Consider the following 21,865-nt stretch of genomic DNA (forward strand, 5'->3'; position numbering starts at 1 on the left):
ACGCGCGAGAAGGTACGGGCGCGAGGCGACGTTGAAACACGACGAATAACGCGTTCCCGCCGCGAAAGAAGCGAAACTTGTAAGTTCGCGGATATCGACGGGCTGGAAAACGATTTACCGGTCGTAAGAGCGCGGAAGGGAGGGGGGGAGTCGAGGGCGCCCGCGATTTTTTCCCCTCCTCCTCCCCCGGTTCGTTCTTTTTTCCTCGAAAATTCCTGTCCTCGAGAGCCCGGGATTATATAAAAATTTCCGCCATAACTGGAAACTCTGTGCCGTCCTCCCTCGATCACCCCCCTCCCTACCCCCCTCCTCCCCCTGCTCTACTCTCTGTCAGAGTCACGGAAAAAACGCTTACCGGACAGATTCGCGCGCGAGCTAAAGCCCTCTCTCTTCCCTCTCGGATTTTTTACCCGGCCAGAATTCTATCTGATAACCGGGGGAGGGGAAACCTTTTCTCCTCCCCACCCCGCGACACAGTCATTCTCGCAGATTTTCTCCTACCTTCTTGTTTTTCACGCGCGAAACAATAAATACCCGGTGTAATCGCCATCTCATTTCTACCCCAGCGCGTTGATCAACGCGGTCGTCAACGAATTTCCGCGCGAGAAAAGATATTCGTTTTAATTTCCAGTTAAAATAGAGTAAGAAGCGCAACAGAATAGAATTTCTTCTTTTCGAGAAGAGAAGGCGATTCGAAATTAGTAGAGAGTGAAAGAGAATAATTTTTGTTAGGGAACGAGATTGCAGAAAACTAATCAGTCTGTCGATATTATCGAGTAATTCTCTCTCGATATTCTCGACTAATTCTCTCGTAATATTTTCGAATAATTCTCTCTCGATATTCTCGGGACTCCCCTCGATATTCTCGACCAATTCTCTCTCGTAATATTCTCGACTGATTCTCTCGATATTCTCGAGACTAATTCCCTCAATATTCTCGAAACAAGCGTCAAAAAATTACAATTCGCCGGAAAGCGATCCAAATTAATTACAAGCCCTCGTCTGTCCGCGGCCGTCAGCAGCCGCTAAAGCTTTCTAAAAACCGGTTCGCGCCATCGATCACGGGCGCGTTCGCGTCGAAAAGCTTGACTTCCAAATGAAAAAAAAAAAAGAACCACCCACCCACCGCGGAAGCGAATTCGCGAGGAAATGTTAAATTCCCGTCGCTGTAAACACCGGGCGCGCAATTTTCATTCGATTTTATCGGCGCTTCGTTCCCGTAGGCAAGCGGTGAATGGGTTTTCTAAATATACCCCGGAAATCAAGCAATAACGGTGCAAATGGAATTCATCGGAATTTCGGTGAAATAAGTGACAACCGCGATTGCAACGCGCGGAGGGACACAGCGCGCGCGCTCGCGCGTTTTCCGTTCCGCCGGTGATCGAGAGAGAGAGGGAGTGGAAAGGCCCCCCACCGGCTTCGATCGAAGCGTTTACAGGTTATCCCCGTGTTGCAGGATGCAAGGGATATCGAAGGTCCCAGCTGTAACTACCGCGATCGGTAGTATAATGCAGCCCGGCTTACTTGATCCGCGACGCAAGACGCGCGCGCTTAATCCGCGTTTGACGCTCGCTAGCCTGTTGGCTAGGCGGAGACGAGAGCGTGCGATATTGCGCCAAACCGAGCAATTACTGTCGGTAATCTCGCTAATAGAATTCCAATATGCGTGCCAATTGAACCGAGGCGCCATGTGGCCGTGCGGGCGTGAATCTACAGATTGTGCGCGCACGACGAAACCCCTGACACGATTTAGCCATTAACTATACCGAGCGCGCCGCTTTTACTTCGATCCGCTTCTTTATGCGTTGTATATCATCTGGAGCACGCTTTCTGGGATGACGAGCGCGGTTCTCACTATTTATATTTAAATACAAAGAAGATGGTTATCGGCGCGAGATGATTGCTGAAACCAGACACCGACCGCGAAACTATAAATTCGCCGAGAAATCGAGATTTTTGGCACAAATCCTTGTGGAAGGCGATTAATTTTGTTATAGTATACTGATATTATTTATTGATAACGTGGGAACAATAGCTGCTGTTTTCTCTTTCGGATAGTGGCCATTTTCTAGTGGCGTCATGTAAGGGATGATTTTCTAGTGACGTCATGTCAAGGGTAGTTATCGTTCTACTATTCTGATTTCTTCTGACGATAATAGGGGCACCGATATATCCTATAGTAATTTAATTGATTTGAATATATTCAGAATAGATATAAATTATTTTTATTCTACTATAATGACTTCATTTATTGGGAATTTAAGAACAACCGTGTCTAATCGATAGAGGCCTAAATAAATAATCAACCAAAAATTACTCAGATTTTAGGAATATTTCTGAAGATTATTACAATAAAAATATTGTAAAAAAACTTATAAAAATTATTAGATATTGGATTCCGATATAAGATAATGTTTAGCGTTACTCGAGCTTCTCGGATGAAATTAAAAGAGGCGCGTTATTTATTTGAACCCGGCCACCTTAAAACTTGATAGACCAGGTGGGAAATAAAACGAGGCGAGAGGTTCTGGCGAATGCGCGGCGCAACGGTATCAAGGAATCGAGGTAATATACGGGGAGAGTCGGATAGGATCCCACCCTCGTTAATTGGACTTGGTACGATGATGCCGCCGCGCGAATTGTTCGCCACGAAATTACCACCGATATCTCGTCGTTGTCGTTGTTTTGTACGGCGGCGGCGGAACGTTATCTGTGCCCGCTGCGAATTTTCTTTCATCGGGTTCGTTACGATCTTTGCCGTGACAGTTAAACCGTTAACACAAAACACCGGGCGAAACGAACCAGCGACCGGACGCGCCCGGTCATAACTATCGCGCGCGAAAATTCCGCAGCGACCGCGTTAGGTCTATCTGTGCAATTTCGGGTGCCTTATTCGACGAATATCAGCTGTAAAAATTTATGAAGCCGAAACTGAAAAGCTGGGAATTTTGCGAGAGGAAACGTTCGACTGATTTGTATTCGAATTTAAAATTGTTTAAAAAAATATCGATGACCGTAAAATTTCGAAGAATGTGACCATTATAAAAATTACCTGTCCTGCAAATACTTGTCCTATCGAGTTATGTTTTCTTCTGAGAACTTCTCCTATTATCACTTGCAAGCGAGATACTTAAAATACCTAAATTAAAAATAACTTAGTCAATTAACTACTGGATTTTTAATACTTCAAAACGATACGTATACTTGGTGGAAAGGAATAGAATTAGGAAACTGTGAGTATGGAACTTATAAAAAGATGAACATAGAAACACAGAATAGATGAACATAGTTTCGGTGCAAAATGGAATTTGTATTGGACAGGTACTAAATGTTACGAGGATTATTAACACTACCGGACCGTATAATAAATTCCAGGCCGACTCATTGCACAAATTACATTTAATTGTGTCCAATTAAATCAGCGGTCCAATTAAAATCGAGGCATGGAGAACTCATTACGATTTATTGAACCGGAAATAACGATCGTTTTGATTTTTTCCTGGTCGATGGTGTACAAACAGTCGACGATATTATTTCACAGGAATAATTTGATGCATCGTATCCGTCGCAAGGGATTTTGATAAATATCGAACGTATCAACAACGAGAACGTTAATTTCCTACGATTGCCAATGGTTGATGGTCGAACCAACGCTGAGGCGAACATTTAACGACATCCGTTACACATACGTTCTATGGTCGATGCGTTACCTTCGAAATAGATCATGCGATAATAGGCTAATACATTTTGTGCTTTCTTAATCCGAAATTACGATTACACCTTTGCCGAACTCGAATAATTCCCTAAGAAAAGTCTGTAAATGTTTCAAAGTGATTTCTCACAGTATACTTATATAAACGTGTAGGCGATTCATTGACTAGTTGGCGGTGATTCACCGTTGTCGTATTGGCTCTTATTTTTTAGCAGATAACCGGCTAGAAAGTTTATGGGATCGGCTGGTCTCTCCTTGGCTAGACTAGACAACGCCTGCAGCAGGATCGGCACTACAGTTTGGTCTAAGTATTGCCTTGTTGGCAAGGATTGCACTTCGACGCGTGACTTCTTCGGCGTTACACCAGACAAATCGGAATCTTTATTCATTGCTATTAGCCTCTGAAACAAAATACAATTGTTAAATGGTATCGCTACCTCTCTTCCACCATATTGTTTCCTTAAATATTAGAGTTGCTATGGAAAATATTCATACAGCAGCTTATCTAAAATCAATAATAAATATCAAGGTATAAGAAGGATGAAAATTAAATTATAAATAAGACCTATTACATTTCTGTCAAAATGGAGGTGGTTCAGACTATATGAACACTGTCTACGCGTCTGCTTCTACAAATCAATCTATCTCTACAGATATTTTTGTAAATATAAACAGAAATACAATTCCGTTTATATTGAAACTGATCTGCAAACATCTAAGAATGATAATTAAATAACTCTGCTTCATTAAAACTGTTTTTCAACATGTATATACAACGTTTCATCATTGTACAAATATTCCCCCAAACAGATTGCACAAAACCATGAGAACAGTTGTAAGAAGCAAAGAATGGAACAGTATAATCGCGCGAGATTCACAAGAGATACGTACACAGGTCAGCGACAACAACAAAACTGATATTTTAGCATAACAGCTGTCCGGTTGACTGGCGGGAAACGTAGTTTTAAAGCCGGTTCACTGGCACAGAGAATTCCCAACGAATTCGCAAGAATCTTATCGCGAGATCTGCTTCGCGCTACGACAATCCCGAGTTTATACGGATTTTGATCGATGCTATCGAGCTGCGTAGAGATCCGATAGGAATCGGTGTGCGAGGACACGTACGGTTTTATAGGTTAACGGACTCACTTGCGCTGCTTCGCTCAGGGCATTGTGGAAGGGTTGTGCGGGCATCGCTGGCTCGGTTCTCTCCTCTGTCGTGTTCTCTGTCGCCGGCAGGTAAACAAAGTTAGTTCGTGTCGCCGTTAGGACGAGTCTCACGGTCGAAACCGATCGTCCAACGGTTCTTATATTAAACTATAAAAAGCAAAATGAACGGATACATACCACCGCCGGACGCCATCGCGCAAACAAGTGCCGCCACCAACTGCGGCGAGTTATCACTGCACGAGCGCTATTCAAATGTTGCCGACCGCTGCGAGCCCGCTCCTTATCATTGCAAAAATTATCGCGTCGCTCGTGAACGCGCCGACCGATACGACGTTGCTTTTGTATTTACGTTCGGAAAACTTCTATACACCGTGTACGATATGTACGGACTTTGAGTTTTCGCGCTGGTTAAATTGTTTGAGAATTTACATTGAGACGATGAATAAAGTATGAGGTATACATTGGAATTATTAATAATCGCGGAACTCGATACGAACTTGCGAAACTTTTATACGCTTTTTATATGATATCTCACGTGCTTCGACGAATATTTAAAATAATTTGCGGTTCGAATCATTAATGAATTAATCAGCTATAGTGATTTGCTTCAGGACAAATATTTGAGAGATTGATTATACAAAAAAATCGAGTATTAAATAATTAGCGCAATAGTACAGTCAATTTCTCTAATTAAATACAAAATTATCGAGAGCGTATTTATTAGAACGGATAATTCTCTACCGAGACCGGAAGTGGATCAAAAGAATCCTGGTGCGTTTGTTTGGTTTTGTTTATTTAACGTAAAGTTAGACGCTACGACTTTGGTACAAAAACATAAAACAGTGGTACTGAGGAAACGGTGTACTGCGAGCGGATCCTCGAGTCCCTACGAGCGCGGAGAGATACGTGTATCGTTGTATGTGAATTATTATATGCGAACTTACGGCCAATCGAAGGGTCGAGCACAGGGGCGCACAGAACGTAACCATACAGTAAATCTCGCGGGTCTGGTTGCGGAACCGAGATATTTATATATATATATATATATAATATATAGTAAACAGAGGAACGACACGCGCCCCGCCGAAGGGTTGAAGAGCTCGAAGAACCGCCCCGCTGTCTGCACGAAACCGAACATCGATGATATTTCCGAATAGAATGATGATCAAGCATAATCAATATGTATATGTATAATAATATAACGCGGACGGGCGGCACCGACCGTACAAGTTCACAGCATCACGAAACGAAATCTATTATTAAGAGTAACATCGAACCTCTTCGAGTAAAACGATTCCAGATCGATCACACAAACCGTAAAACATTAAAAAACGAAGCTTACGTTTAGTCCCCGTAAGAATGGATAAATAGGAGGGATAGAGATAGAATAGCTAAATTGGGCGAACAGTGTCGCGCGGGCAATCACGTTTCAATTCGCGTCTTCTTCGTCTTCGTCTTCATTACATCGTTTCTTAGCGTTTAATTAATTATCGCACGGTTAATATCGAATAAGTTAAATATCGGTCCGTTTTGCACATCTGAAACCATGCGCCGATACGCGTCGCCGATTAAATTCATTGGAAAAGCGGGCTTCGAATGATTCCCAAGAAGCTTCATAAAGCGAGAAATTGCCGCGTGCGCGTCACGGGTCGGTTTTAAAACGTGATATTACATTGGTAGAAGAAGGTGACTTGAGGATTAACGGCTACATTTAAAGGATGGGTAGATGCGCGATCGTAACACATACACGAGACACGAGACTTTGCGCAGCCTTTTGAAAAATCACATCGATGAGTAAAGGGTGCGTCGGCGAGCCGAGTCGCAGCCAGCGTTACCAAATCGCGTCGCTCGTCGTCTTTTTAATTCAACGAACCGTGCGGGCAATGGAGATCGGGCGTTACGTTCCTCGAAAAAAGGAAACACGTGAGAACCGTTCGCGGCTTATTTTTTTTTCAAACGACAATAGAACAACGATCACGGACGAGGATTCCCCGGCACTGCCTGCCTCGTCAACGAAGCGGCACGTCCCCGTCCGTGACACGCTACTCGCACTGGTGGTACCACTCGTGCATCGCCTCGGCAAATAAATGCGACACCTAGACATACCTACTTACAACGTATGCGTATGAACGTCAATGTATACATATATATAGATCATTTTGTATATACCTAAATAGTGTTATCATAAAAACGAGCTATGAGACACGCGCCGCAGCTGCATTTCCAGCGCGCGCGTCGAGCGAACGGAGGAGGATCGTGTGTGGTTTTCTTTCCTTTTTTTTTTCTTACGGTGCCAGTGATATCTCGGGTTTCGTTCTCATCTACCGTTTAACTACTTTCGTCTGGTTTCTTTTCTCTGCTCGTACCGATCGCCTACAATTATATGGTGAGTGAGCTAATTAATATCGTTTAATTCGGAAATGCTCGACGCGCCACCGTTCTCAACGAAAGTCGACGCGGCGCACCTCGCGACCAATATCCGTCCGGCTTAGGTGCTACTTACTTACGATTTAAAACGATACCTGTTGCTCGAATTGCTTAAACGTTATATCATCGTCGCCTCACTCGTTTAATTGATCGAGATTAGCTTGCGGGAATATATGTGTGTGTACAGCGGACTAAATATCATATAGGACGATTAAAAATCGACAGCGAGCGTGGTGTGTGTGTGTGTGCTTGCGGTGAGTGTGTGTTTGTGTAACGTGTCTATCTCTTTGTTTATTTATTTGTCTCTGTCCTCTGTTTATTTGTCTATCCGTCCGACTGTTTCTTTGTTTGTCTTTGTTCGTCTCCGTGCCTGTCTTCCGTGTCCTAGCTGGCATGAGATTTGATCAGCGAGTCTGCTCTCCGTTTTCTAAAGTTGTTCCGCGAAGGAAGAAACGATCTTGCTCGCTGTTTTCTACTGCTACACGTCGAACGACGACAACGATCCGTCGCCTGGCACGCGTTCCCGTGCTCAAGCTCTCCGCGACGTCGAGACTCAATAAAAGGTCGTCGATCACCGAAAAATTGGGGGGACACAACCTTCGTTACGAAATTATAAACCGTATTATACCGTATGTATATGTATAATATCGTAATAATATATACGTATGTATCGTATGTATGTATATAATATCATATGCCTGCGGGGAGCGGCAGTGTGGCACAACCATGACTTAAAAAAGCGAGTAACTAATATATTTATCCTCGTGTCGATGATTTCCCGTGACTCGTGGGCGCTTGGAAGCGACAATCGTTTAACCTAGGACATCTCTCGCGGAAAAAACCCCCGGTGCGTTGTGTGTGTGTGTGTGTGTTATCTGTCTCTTTGTAAATGGGCGTGGTCACGTGTGTATAATATACGTGTTGTCCTCTCTGTGTACCGTGCGTGTACGTATAAGAGAATCGTGGTGTAACGCGGAAAAATTCATTGTCGCCGAGAGCACGCGTCGCGTTTCGGATCCAATTATCGCAACGCCAGACGGGATCGACGGCGACGAACACGCCGGGGGGGATAGTGGCGGGTGTGTGTGTCTGTCTGTTCGCCGTCGTCGACGATATCGACGATCGGGGGGATCGCCGCGATCGACGGCCGGCACCACCGTGCCCTGTTAACCGCGTCTGTTTAGTTGATGTTCCACTCCGGCCCTCCGTCCGGTCGATATACGGCAGTCGATTGAATTTGGCAGTTTCGTCATCTGGCCTTGTCGACGATTGAGCAACGAGAAATGAGCGATCGAACGGCTAAGAAGTAAAAGCGCGCGAGATCGTGAAACCAAGGCGAAGGCCGTGAGATTGTACACATTATTATACCGGTGTAAAAAGATATGGTCGTGAACGGAGGACGGAGTACGGTCCCGTTTTTTTATACGCGCGGCACAGATTTCCGCGATCGTTCGATCCCCGCGATCGTCGGGATCCGTCGCGCGGCCCGTGCGATCCGGACGCCGAATCTAACCTAACTCGCGGCTAAATTCATTTAAATGATAAATCGTTGCAAATCTCTCGTTCCGCTTCTCTCGGGTCCTTCGGCCGCTGGCGACGAGAGAGAGAGAGAGACGGAAGACCTCGGAAGTTGTTGATTTACAGATTACACTGCCACAGTATCGTAGGGTGTGAGGTGTCCCCCGTGACCGCCGTGGCTGGCGCCGGTTTGCCGGCCGGGGGCTTCGTGTCTGCAACATGCGGTACGCATTTTTAATATCGTCCCATTAAGTATCGGCCGCTCGACTTTCTTCTCCTTGGAGCTGCGTTAGCTATCGGTCTAGCTGCGCGGCTTGAGCCACGCCGAAAGGCGTGCTCGCGCCGTCCTCGTGCTCTCGATTTCGCGACTGGAAGCGATCGGTCAACTTTATCGCACGCAATAATTAAATACGGGTACGATAAAATGATAATTTAGATCGTACGATACAATTGAATACGATTCACGATAAAATGATAATTTAGATCGTACGATGGTGGATTCTAAACTCGAGAAATGCTCAGTGCGGATTTTATTATCTTTTGGTGACTACTAGACTGGGGATTCTTGTGCAAAGTGAAAATTGTCTGCATCAGTTGCTAAAAATAGCAGACACTTCATAGATATCTTCCTATCTTTAATAATTTCAATGAGTTCCAATTAATACATGAAAGCTTCTTGTTTTAATATCTCCATCGTTCTATAATTTTATCCACAGTATATTAAATAAAGCAAAATAAAAATTTGTTGCATCGATTGCAATTGTAATTAAATTTTACCTCGAATGATTTTAACGACTGAAGAACACATTTTTATAATAAATAAATGCGCAGTCTAGTAATCTCGAATTCCAATTAGAGATTCAGGCAAATATTGTGCCATAACAGAGCAACGGTGCATTGCACATCTTTGGCGGCACTTTTACCGTGATTATCACGGTTGAATCGAATTTACTAGTCGGTCGTAGCGCGTGAGAGGCAAACGAGCGCGGTGCAAGCATTCCCTTTAGCTGGAATCAAGCCGAAGCACTCTATCCCCACGTGCAGAAGTTCCGGCATTAATGGACGGGCAAACTGCATTGCATCTAAACAACAGCAACCAAAAAAAGAGATTCTCTGCACGTGGCACAGCGGCGTTAAGCATGCAACTAGCGGCACTCGCGCTAACACATATATTTATATATTATGTATTAAATATGTATATATATATATTAATAAGACCAGGTGTAGCGTTAATAAATACAACGTTAAAAAAGGTTTTATTCGTATCGATCTCGCAGCGATGGATAATTGGTTAGTAGCACCAGCGGCAATGGGCGGCAGGATCTGTAGCGACAACTTATTGGGGTGGGGAGAATTGCGGCGGAAACAAACACGGTTTTTCTGTTCTGATATGTATACCGTTCGAGTATATATACCATCGACGTCATCTGGGAAAGTATTAGTATATATCGACTACGGATGAGACACACACACACACACACAGAGACAGACATATGTAAATCAGCGGTTAATCGTCTTAATCGCATGCAAACACATGATTATTAATAAATAAGCGGTAATATGTTCGGACCCAGGTAGAGATCTCGTTGGTACGGAAGCATTGGTTTTTCGCTGTCGAAGCATTGACCGACCTATTCTTCGTGGCCACAATTAAAACAAAAAAACATCTAACCAACAAAAACAGAGTCAACGCAGCTTTCTAAAGCCTCTCAAGATATCACAGTCTCTAAAGAACGCGACTGTACGGCCCCGCGGGTGTGCACCCCGCGTTTTTCGCAGGTTTTATTGATTAGTGTCTAAACGAACTTACGGCTTCCTGCGTAAAGAGTCATGAAACAAGAGAAAAAAGTCAGGGTAACGTTAGGCAGATTGTCGACAGGTTTTTTTTGTTTTTTTTTTTTACAGATGTTCCATAGCGGAACCACCGTGCACTCGATCACCACTATCATCTTTTTTTTGCAAACTGCGATCATTGTCCCACGACTGTGACGCACCGTGAATCCAATTCAAACAGACTCGGCCACCAACAAAAGCTGAAACGACACTGTCCAACATTCTAACGAGCAAATCATCTTTCATCGCATCCTCAGTTTTCTGCTATTTATCGAGTATTAGCGACGCCTTTGATATTTTATTTTATAAAAGTGATCGACCTAGACTGTTTTATAATAATGGCTATACTGAATTTATTTGAACTACTTTTGTTATTATTTCCTATGAAAAAGATATTGTAATTGCGACAGGTTTTTTAATAAAATATATGAAATCTGTTATTTTTACTGGCAGGGTAGAGTCAGCGTTTACTACGACATAATATTATAAATTTGAATATATACCTGTATTCTAAAAAAAGGGGTGTAACATAGATTTAATTTTTGAAATAAAGCTCGATGTCTCCGGTACTTGAGGACTCGCTAAACTATTTTATAACTCATTTATGACTCAGTAAACTATATTTTCTCATAGGAGAAAGCCAGATCAGTTTACTAAATTTTTAAATAATTTCTCTATATAGAAAATCTATCCTATCACCCAACTTACTTACGTGGACTGTATACGCGATTAAACTGGCCACTCATTGAACTATAAGTAAACTCGCATGATAAAAAACGGACGAATGAAGGGGTGACGATACACCTAAAAAACTGAGGATGCGTTCGGACCACTAGAGGATCGTTGGATAGTGCAATTTACGCATAGAAGAAGATCCAGCAAAGAGATCGCTCAACGATCAGGGAGCATATCGCTTAGTACAGCGATAGTCGGAAGCGACTGAAAACGTTAGAGTCGGCCAATTTAGCGAATCCGAGAAAAAAAGTCAATGACTTAGGCTCTCGAGGCAAAGAAATCGCTCGAGACACAGCGGCAGGAAACGGCCGGCGGCGCACGGTTACGTTAAACGGAACCGATCCCCGCCATACCGTTCACCAAACACACTCGATCTCTACTGACCTCTCTATGAGTTTACGCATCTCCTCGGTGGTCATGCCGTCCTTGCCGCGAGCATTCACTGAAATAGAAAAACACACGGCACGATTGACACAACGGTAAACTACTATGACGACACGTAGCATGCATGTTCGTGGAAGCTAAAACGATTATGGTACACAGACTCCGGAGCGAGTCCCCGTTTCATTCTTGTACAATACGGACTCGCTCGGCATGCCTATATTTTTCGCCTACTGCTTAGGAACGAGCAACGGGGGGAGGAGGAGGTCGAGGGTGAAAACAACGAGACGTGATCACTGTTGATTAGGGCGGTACTTTGGTATGAGATCCTTATTCATTTACCGCTTTAAATTATGACACTTGATCAGAGAATTTCAAAGAGAATAATTTCGCTTCAGTTTTTAATAGCTACGTTTTCTTTTTTTAGAAATATTGTTAAAAGTAAACGCCTTAGACTGTCATGTAATATTATGTGTGCTGTTATGTAATCGCTATGTATATTATTTTTAAAGCCACGTACACAATTTTTAAGCTTATCTACTATCAACCTAGAGGGTATATATAAAAATAAAATCATTACTACCCCTTGCAGAAATTCAATTAAAAATTGCAAAAATACTAACTAATCTCTACATTATACTATACTATATTAAATATTAAATCATGAATATCATCTTTTAATTTACAACCTATGAAGCTGACCACTATTTTTAACCAAGTGTCAGAACTTAGGGTAGCAACCCCATTGAATCTCCACGACCAAGTACCACCCTAATGATCCACGCGAACCGGGAATCCCGCTCTCGATCATTCCGGGTTCCGCGCGATCGACCGTACATCGCGCTCGTGTTCCAACCCTCTCGTTCCCCGCACGATCACGGTTCTTTGTACTGACCGCCGTAGTTGCGGTTCACCAATTGATCTCGGTCACATTCTGCCTCGCTGATCTCGTTGCTCTCCTTGCTGTCGTTGAAACTGGAGTTGTTCTGATCGTGGTTCCTTGGCGGGGGTGGCGGGGGTTCCGGTGATCCAGAGACGGGGATGTTGCGTGCCGAGCCTACGCTGCGACGTCCGACAGAGCCGCGGGATCCGTAATGATCGTAGGGTGCGCCGTATTGTCCGTATTGGTCTTCCTCGGGTGCGCAATTGGCCGGGTCGTCGTATTCGGGGGAGAAGACGTTGTGGGTGCCGCTGCTGCCTCCTTGGGATGGTACTCGGGAGTAGCGTCCATTTTGACGGGGCTGGAACAGGCGTGGAGGTTGAAAAATGTGCGGCAAATATCATGGTTCATCGAAGAATGGTATGTTCATTTTTAAGTCTCAATTAGTTGCAAAAATGTAATATAAAAGGTATAAGTATTGTGACAATTATTTTTGATCAAAGAAGGGAAGAATTATTAAATTGGATAAAACCTTTACATATTTAATTCTATTAGTTTGACTTTAATCTATTAAAATTTTCACTTATAGAAAAATTGTGTAGCAGAATAGAGATAGTAAAAATATAATTATTAAATTTCTATAAAGCACTGTTAATTTATTAAAATTAAAAAAGAAAGGCAGAACGTACTGTGCAGCTTAAATTAAATCTAAATTAAAAGAATAAATATAGTTACAACAAACTCTTCTTCTTAAAATTGAATACTATAGTATATACTGTCTAATTCTATATTGTTACCATAGTCTTTGATTTTTAAAAGCTATTGAAAGAAGAAATATAATTTTATTCAATCCTTTCTCTCTCAAACGATATGATCCTGTTACCATAGATTGAGATCCAGAGCGACTATGAGCAGAAACGTTAGTGGGGTGTCCAACCGGTGGTCCCATCGTGCCGGAGTGTCCGTTGCCGGGGTGCGGGAACGTCTGGAATTGCATGGCCTTGCTCGGGTCCATTTCCTCGCGGAATCCAAGAAGGTGGAAGGTCGCGTACGGGCAGATCTCGTCCTCCATGCCTGCAAGAACGATCACCCAGGGTAGATACTGTCGTTTTGGTCGCAGTAAAACTACTCTATTGATTGTACAGGATCGTCGCGGTGCATCCGGGGGCATTGTTAAGCCGTTTACCCTTCACGGGCGAAACGCCTCCCGTCACACCTGACAATCGCGAGCGGGTGGGTCTCGAGACGCAATTGCTACCACACAACTATTATAACCATTAATACCTACGTAATCGCCATTCCCATGTTTTCCTCTTCTCGCCCACTGCTTGAGGAGAAACATTCAGATGGGAGAAGTGTCATGCACGTCTGTTGCGACTCCGTCGCCCATTCGTGGCTTTCGATCGATCACAGGTGATACCGAACACAGTCTCAAATTCTAATTACAGTGATAACAGCATCTGCGACGCAACGGAGATACTTTGGACTTTTGATTACACAGTCATAGAAAATATATGTGAATATCATTTTAATAATCTAAGTGATTGGTGTCACGATTTTGATTTTAAAATTGTTAGAATTATCGAGACATTTCCATAGAAAATAGTTGTTAGTTTAAATAAACTTCTTGTAATATTTTAGTGCTGGAAAGTGTACTGTTGAACGCAGTAACTTTTTCAGAATTAAAGCAAACGAAGTGAATATTTTTTAATTGATAAAAGGACTAATTCTCTAGCAAATAAATTAATTTTTCTAGTATCTAAAAAAGATATAATTCCCTTGGTTAAATTCTAACAAAATTACCCTTTTTATAAGGTGTCCATATATATATTTCTCCACGACTGTGATTCTACTTGCATCTGTGATAAACTAAGAGATACTTTCAAGTACTCCTAATAAGGTAATTACGGCGCCTGTGACGAGCGACGGGCACGATCGGGCGCCCGTAGCGCACAGAGAATACAAATCGAATGAAATAGGTGTTTTCCTATGAGTGCGACGTGTGATCTGTTTTGCGAAATAAACGGGTACCAGCGCAAAGCATGCGAGGGGGGCGGGGGGACGTGCAAGATGAACAAGAGAGGGGTGATCGAGACGAGAACCGTGGAACGAAGAGGACTTACGAAGACCGAGCGCAGGCCGCCGGTTCACACGTTTTCGCAGTCACGCGGGGTTTTCCCTTCGTCTTCGTCGACGAAGTTCTGGTAAGATCGCTTCGTTCGGGCCTTTAACTACTTTTACCAACCTCTGTGGGATAGAGCCTCGGCACTGCCCATACGCGGCGGCGGTGGACATCTTCGGTTCGGCGGGCAATGATTCAACTCCTCGTACATATGACGTCTCGGATCCCACGTCGAGTGACTCCTTATCGAACCTGTTCCACCTATCGAACATATACTACAAAGGTGGTACGACTGGCTAAAAAGAACGCTTACCGATATGGTCGGGGTTTGGCACGCGCCGCCAATTTCGAGAGGTACTTGTATCGTTCGCTTGGGACACTTAGGGCGCACCGGCCGCCCACCCTGACAACGCACAACGTACTTGAACACCACTTGTGTGAGAAGCGCAAATTAGGGAGAGAAAAATAATAGTGGAAACAACTCTCTGTCCTTCGCCGGACGGTGGGACTTCGCATCTTGATACTTGTTGAGATCAAACATATCGTTTAAGCGTGGCAAACAATTAAACAGAACTGGCAGAGTCTATGATGATCGCGTGTGGGTATATGGTGTTTGGGTACGCAGAGGGTGGAAGACGGTCTTCGAGACTATACTATACTTATTCGCGAATCTTTGGAACTGACTCGTAGAATTTTTATGCTGATATTATTTATACTGATTTTTTAAATAATTATTTCTTTCAATAATGGAACCAGTTATTTCGACTGGTTCCAATTATTTTCAGTATTTCCATAAAATATTTTTAGACTTATAAAATATATTTAATATAGAATATAAAATTAATTCCCATAAAATCGGACGCCTCTTCCACCCACCGTCTGTGTGTCACTCGAAATCGGTATTCGAGAGTCTGTCCGGCAATGGTGAGGTCTAACGATGTGTCATGTGCGGCCGGATCGTGTGTCACGTGAAAATGAGAAAAGAAACGGTAAAGACTATCGTGCCGATGCGACAACATCTAAACAATTAGTTGGAATTTAGCTAAAAAAAATCATATTGTTGGCAGTTGTGGCTTACTTATCACTGTACCTCGCTTGATGCGATCGCATGTGTTATAGTTGGATCCGGGTACCGGCGGCAGTTTGCGATTCGGTGGCGCGATGTAGCCGAGCTCGTCACGAAGGTCCGGTCTGCGCTTGTCCAAGGTGGCTCCGCCGACTCCGGTTTGCTGGTACACAACGTCATCTGAAACGTAACCGTAACCGGATGAATTATGATTGCCGTGTCTCGCGGAGTGCTACGTGATATACTTGATTGCACTGTCGGTCCACCGACACCTACAACAGGAAAATTCAGCGGACAGATTATTTTCCGAAAGTAGGGCGGCGAACGTCTGGATCGGTCGTCGGCAAGCTGACTTGCTCTTGACCTTTATAGGAAGCCGTCTTGCCGAGACAGATCCAACGGTTCAGTGACTTACGGAACAGGCCGGAGCGGTGCGCGGCGATTTCGACGGCGATTTGGGACGAGGTGGTTTTAATTGTTTAAATTGATCGGCTAAATTATACGACAGGTAATACGGCGGTCGAAGTGTTAAAGGGGTGAAAACAACCCTCAAAGCTTCAAAGTACTCGAAAGGTTAAATATCTTAATTTGTTTAGAAATAATAGTGTCATTTTCGAATCCATTGTTAAACATTGAGTGTTTGAAAGAGTAACAATTGGACCGACAGAAAGATTAAAAACGACTTCTTTAGACAATTTTACCGAAAAGCTACCTTCCCCAGGGCTTCGCGAAGATCGCGGCGCGCCGCTTCGGCGTGTTGCCACGTTGGCAAGTTTTTTTTTTTTTAAAAAAATACAAAAAAAGGTTGGTATACATTGTCCCTCGTAATATTTCTCGTCGGCTGATGAGATACCTCGCAGCCGCGTTTGCTCCGGGCCCCGAGTTCTCCTCGACAGTGCGACGCAAATCACCACTATGCCTACAATAATCACTACTACCGTAGCTCCGACCGGCACCACCACGTTTACGTCGAGCCAGCTCGGCAGCCATGGGAAGTAACGCCTGACGTCGTTGCTGTCGTTGCCACCGTTGCGTACGGGCGGCGCGATGGTACCTGCGTTACGCGGCGCAAAACGCGCGCACCGGGAAAAGAAAGAGAAACGAGAAAATAGCAATTGAGTTACCTTTATCGCTACCATGGCCCTTCCCTCTCAGAACACAGATCACGATGACGGCAACGATAATCACGACAATTGCGGTTACCACCGGCACTACCAGATATATGTTTGCTTTGAAAATTTTCATCGGATCTTCCTCGTTGCCACCATCGTTCACGTCGGGTAGCTCGCGAGCCGGTGCAATGGTGCCTGGAACAAAAAACACGCGGACCAATTCAATCCAGCCACCATTAGCACCGGCTGCCCGAGTGCCGTTGCCCCCTTTTTTGGTTTTTTGCTGGACTTGTCCTATACTTACCTCCGGTTACGGTCAGTGTGGCGAATTCGTACTCGGCTACGGCGAAACCGGCGTTATTGTGGGCGGTGACACGGAGATGATACCAGCTGGCGGGGTCCAGGTCCAATACCACGAAGTTGCCGTTCGGTTTTACGTTGTTCGAGACCTGGTTCCATTCCTGTTGGTGCCTAAAACCGGTTGCCATTAATCGCTTGCCAATATATGTGACTCGTTTAAGAGGCTACCGAAAAGAAGCTGGATCTACTGATGTCTTACGATTCGTCTGATCAAAGTTTACAGCATCTACTGTGCTCCCTAATTATTCTATGATACTTCAGCAGTCTTTTTAATAAGTCCTTTTAATAAATGTAATAAAGAAAAGATATTCCTAAAAATAATTGACGTCATACAGATTTTTGCACCTGAATATGATATTTTCTTTATCATCAAATCACAGAAAATTATGGCTTTACTTATTGTAAACTTTAGGGCACCCATTTTGAGTACTAATTTCCTGTTAATACCTTAAGTTACTATAATCTATTTTATACAGTATAGTTTCATTTTAGTAGCATCTCTAATGCGATCGTCTCTCACTTTTTCTTTTGTTCAACGACGAAGTAGAGCATCGGGCAACCACCATCGGACCATGCGCTGAGATGAAGGGTGATACTCTTGGTAGATACTTCGATGAATCGTGCTGCCTCGGGGATGATGGGTTTCGAGCCTTTGGTGCGGGTGTTCAGCATGTCTGAGGGATCGCCGGTGCCAATTCTATAAAAATGATCATTTCTCAATTCTGCATCCTTTGTGCTGTCGACGATTCCTTCGGTTACTTTTTCTATTCTGTTTCTTTTTTCTATTATTATTACTATTCTATCACTAAATAAATATTCTTAGATTATTGTATTTGTTAACCAGTATTATGATTTGTTATACAAGTACCCGTTGTAAGCCGTGACATAGATCTGGTATCTGGAGCCACACCACAAGTTCTCCAATGTATGAATCTGGTCCGTGGAGCTGATCAATGCGGTTTCCCAGTTGCCGAATTCGGGTTTGTAGTTGATCGTGTAGCCGTGGATCGGAGCGTTGTCGGTCGGGTGAGGGCGGAGCTTCATTGTCAACGAGTTAGTGGTGGTGGCAGTTAAGGTGACTTGCGGGGAGTGAGGAGGAGCTGTAAAACAAGACATTTTAAGAATTCTACAATTTCGTTGCTGCAATGCTGGAAATATCAAAAGATCAAGAAATATATAAATCGCAATTTCCTATGACCTATTAAAAAAGATCCTAATACAAACTTTGTCACAAACTATGTCTATACTATATAGTTATTACATTACTTATACTATAACTATGTCTTTAACAATTTAGACAGAATAAACCCTGCCCAGGATGGAATTATGCAATTATTCCAAATCTCACCATGTACAACCAGTTGATGTGTAACAGTGTCATGGCCATAAGAGTTCTCAACGTAGCAAGAGTATTCTCCAGCATCGGTGCGGTCTACTTCCTTGATGAAAAGGGATCCTTCGGGCAGCTGTCTCAGTCTGTCGCTCGATTGCAATACAACACCACGTACTTTCCAGATCACGTCCGGTGCGGGTACTCCAACAGCGAGGCAGGGTAATTTAACATCTTCCTTGTATGTAGCCGTGAACTTGTCATCGAAGGATGCAACCTTTGCCGGTACTAAAAATCAAGATCACTTGTCAGCCAAGAACACAGGTAGAGAAACGAGTATAAACGAAAGCTGTCAAGTACCTCGAACACTTGGAGCCAATGAAACGATTTTAGATGCCTGTCCCTCGCCGATGTTGGTGCTAGCGGTTACCCAGAAGTCGTATTTGCGTTGCTTGTCGAGTTTCGTGGCTTCGTGGGTCAATTGATTTGCCGGTACCTTTTCACTGGTCGGTTCGTCAGCGTTGTCAGCCTTGGTGTAGACGGTGTACTGGGCAATGACTCCATTGGGCTGGCTTGGTGGGCGCCATGAGACGAGGATCGATTCGGGGGACATGATGAGGGCCTTGATCGCGATCGGTGCTTCGGGGGCTGTGACATAAATCATACAGGTTATAATTTATTGTCAGATTGTTGTTAACTAGAGCCAAGTATCTTATAACTAAAGTATGGAGCCAATTGTCTGGTAGCTAGGATAATAGTTAAAATATAGTAGTAGACTGAAAATGGTAGACAGTTAAGAGTGTCATAGCTGAATATCTGCTGGATTAATTAATTATTAATTAATTAGGTATTTAAGTATTTGAAAGCTAAAGGATATTATGACTACCTGACTAACTGATAGCTAAAGTATCTATATCCAAATCATCAATAATAATTTTACACACCATCCTGTTCAGTTTGGCAGTGGATAGGAGCAGATTTAACGCCGTCGCCGCCAGATGTATAAGCCAGGACTTGCATGCTATAGTTCGTGAACTTCTTCAATCCGTGCAGAATCGTTTCGCTGTTAGAGGCGATCTTAGTATCCTTGGTGTTCTCGTCGTACCAGATGTCAGACGGTCCATAGATTACCTATAAAAATCCAACTGTATTCTCCGCTAGAATCTCCATGCAATTCACCACAAACCCTTTACTAACTTTGTATCCAGAGATTACTCCATTGGCAGAACTGAGGGGCGGCGACATCCACGATACTCTGATAGTCTGGGAGGTGAGAGTGGTGCAGGTGGTGTCATGGGGTGGTTCTTCCGGTACTCCCTCGGCGGTGTGTTCCCTTCGTACTTCGCTCATCGGTCCGGATCCAACTTTGTTGAACGCTTGTACGACGACGCTGTATTGGGTGTAGGTCTTCAGGTTCGTGATCTGCAGGTGGTGCTCCTTGCCATCCTCCATGGAGAAGTCGACGGTCTCGTAGGTGTACAGCTTGTCGGACGAAGAGAGTTTGTAGCCGACGTAGTAGCCAAGGATCTCGCCGTTCCAGTCTTCGCGGGTGGGTGGTTTCCATGTTACCTGGGCAAAAATAATGTTGTTAATTGATTGTATAGATTGGACGAGTGAATATCATTATCATTAGTGCGAGCTCTTTTTACATACAATTTTATTCAATTTATAAATTTTGCACAATTTATATCGTTTGCAAGTACCTCTTTAAAATTATGTATTACTTGTATCAATTTTCTATACATTGTTTTAGATATATATACTAGTTTTATATAAATTTAAAAGCTTCATAGGAACGTACAAGTTTCATATAAATTGTAACAACCTCATATTCATACAATATACACTTCAAACGAGCCATCTGAATAAAATGTACGTAAACCCTCACAAATGCATCCCCTAAATACACAGTCTACTAATTCCATTTCCAGACTATTAAATCAACCGGGATCCTCACTTTCAGTGTATGTTGGTCAACGGCATCAACTCGAACATTGGTTGGTGGGCCTGACGGTGCTTCTTCGGCAGTGATAATGGTAACCGTGTCGGATGGTCGGGAAGCTCCAATCTCATTCTCAGCGACGATTCTCAAGTGATATGTAGTTGCGGGTCTCAGATTGAAAACTCTGGCGACGTTCTGCTGTGATCCGGGTACCAATACTCTGTCAATGTCGGTTTCCCAAGAGCCTTTGCTGATTTTGTATTCGATTACGTAGCGCGTGATGGGGCTGTTTCCGTCGTAGGGTGCCGCCCAGGACAATTGTACGGAACGTCCGGATTTGTCGAGTACTTTCAGGCCGTATGGTACTTCGGGAACCTCTGTAATAATATTTGTTTAATTAATATCGCTGTATAAAACAAGATGAAATATTGAGAAGACTAGGATGTAGTATTATTTTTAAAAATATTAGTTGAAGTATTTTTAAAAGCATTAGAAATAATTCTTGAAGCATGTTTTAAGATATTAAAAATAATATTTGAACTTTATTTTTGAAGGTAGTTGTTAAACTAAGCTTTATTTCAATTGCAATTGCTTTATGAAATAAAATAGTTGTCATAGTCATAATAGGTGTCCATTGCATCCCGTATTGAGAGTATTACAAGTAATAGCAGTGGGGTGGACAGCTATTATGACTTCAGCTACGATCTGTCGACCTAGCATCTAGTTTAACTATATTAATTCTAATATATATACTATTTCATCTATATTAACACTATCCTATAGCAAAAATATTGCTAGCAAATTCTTCTTTCAATTTTTCTTTAATTAATCATCGTAGTCACTATATTCTCATTTTTAATACTTGCAATCCTTTTTTATCCCAATCTTCTCAATTTAGTTTTTCTAATTTAAATATGAACCTTGAACGATCATGTCAATGCTGGTGTCATCGCTTCCAAAGGCATTAGTGGCAACGCAGGTGAAAAGGGCAGAGTCGCTTCTCTCAGTTCTCTTGATGCTCAGGTCGGACAGTACTCCGTTAGCCAGAATCTCCTCGCGGATTGTGTAACGAGAATCGAGTTTCGGGTCCAGTCTCTTGTTGTTCATGTTCCACAAAATGCCAATCGGTTTCTCGCCTTGTGCCTCGCATTGCAGTACAGCCGGTTCGCCTCGTCGAGCGGTCTGGTTCTTCAGTTTGATCTCGAAGTGGGGTGGTGCTGCAATTAAAATCGTTGGCGAACATTAGCAATTTTTACAAATTTATATCGATTAAAATA

General features: G+C 43.3%; 2 protein-coding genes across 26 annotated transcripts in view; both read right to left on the bottom strand.

The window, feature by feature from the left end:
- Window positions 1-3,384: 3,384 nt before the first annotated feature.
- On the bottom strand, window positions 3,385-5,192 carry LOC144469839 (protein dpy-30 homolog). The gene is made up of 3 exons (XM_078180516.1): window positions 5,060-5,192; window positions 4,862-4,938; window positions 3,385-4,113 (listed from the first exon to the last, which is right to left on the bottom strand). The coding sequence occupies exons 1-3, from the start codon at window positions 5,073-5,075 to the stop codon at window positions 3,871-3,873; spliced, it is 336 nt and encodes a 111-aa protein (XP_078036642.1). The 5' UTR covers window positions 5,076-5,192; the 3' UTR covers window positions 3,385-3,870.
- Window positions 5,193-7,689: 2,497 nt separating this feature from the next.
- Dscam1 (Down syndrome cell adhesion molecule 1) overlaps window positions 7,690-21,865 on the bottom strand; it is a 117,817-nt gene continuing 103,641 nt past the window's right edge. For 17 of the 25 annotated variants that reach the window (XM_078181760.1, XM_078181755.1, XM_078181753.1 and 14 more), the window contains 16 exons: window positions 21,509-21,805; window positions 20,604-20,965; window positions 19,844-20,215; window positions 19,591-19,777; window positions 19,007-19,294; window positions 18,665-18,934; window positions 18,185-18,416; window positions 17,837-18,013; window positions 17,261-17,427; window positions 16,659-16,898; window positions 15,857-16,024; window positions 14,902-15,039; window positions 13,540-13,730; window positions 12,672-13,017; window positions 11,780-11,837; window positions 7,690-9,039 (listed from right to left, as the gene is read on the bottom strand). In XM_078181760.1, coding sequence (XP_078037886.1) covers window positions 8,955-9,039; window positions 11,780-11,837; window positions 12,672-13,017; window positions 13,540-13,730; window positions 14,902-15,039; window positions 15,857-16,024; window positions 16,659-16,898; window positions 17,261-17,427; window positions 17,837-18,013; window positions 18,185-18,416; window positions 18,665-18,934; window positions 19,007-19,294; window positions 19,591-19,777; window positions 19,844-20,215; window positions 20,604-20,965; window positions 21,509-21,805 — 3,578 coding nt within the window. In that variant the 3' untranslated portion in view covers window positions 7,690-8,954. Of the gene's footprint in view, window positions 9,040-11,779; window positions 11,838-12,671; window positions 13,018-13,539; window positions 13,731-14,901; window positions 15,040-15,856; window positions 16,025-16,658; window positions 16,899-16,968; window positions 17,152-17,260; window positions 17,428-17,836; window positions 18,014-18,184; window positions 18,417-18,664; window positions 18,935-19,006; window positions 19,295-19,590; window positions 19,778-19,843; window positions 20,216-20,603; window positions 20,966-21,508; window positions 21,806-21,865 lie in introns of all 25 variants that reach the window. The other 8 variants (XM_078181765.1, XM_078181764.1, XM_078181773.1 and 5 more) reach the window with 6 other exon arrangements.

Source organism: Augochlora pura, chromosome 5 (genome assembly GCF_028453695.1).
Source record: "Augochlora pura isolate Apur16 chromosome 5, APUR_v2.2.1, whole genome shotgun sequence".
Classification (NCBI taxonomy): domain Eukaryota; kingdom Metazoa; phylum Arthropoda; class Insecta; order Hymenoptera; family Halictidae; genus Augochlora; species Augochlora pura.

Coding starts and splice junctions, on each gene's coding strand:
- LOC144469839 (XM_078180516.1), bottom strand. Junction 4,114..4,861: donor CCCTGAGCGAAGCAGCGCAA/GTGAGTCCGTTA, acceptor ATTTTGTTTCAG/AGGCTAATAGCAATGAATAA.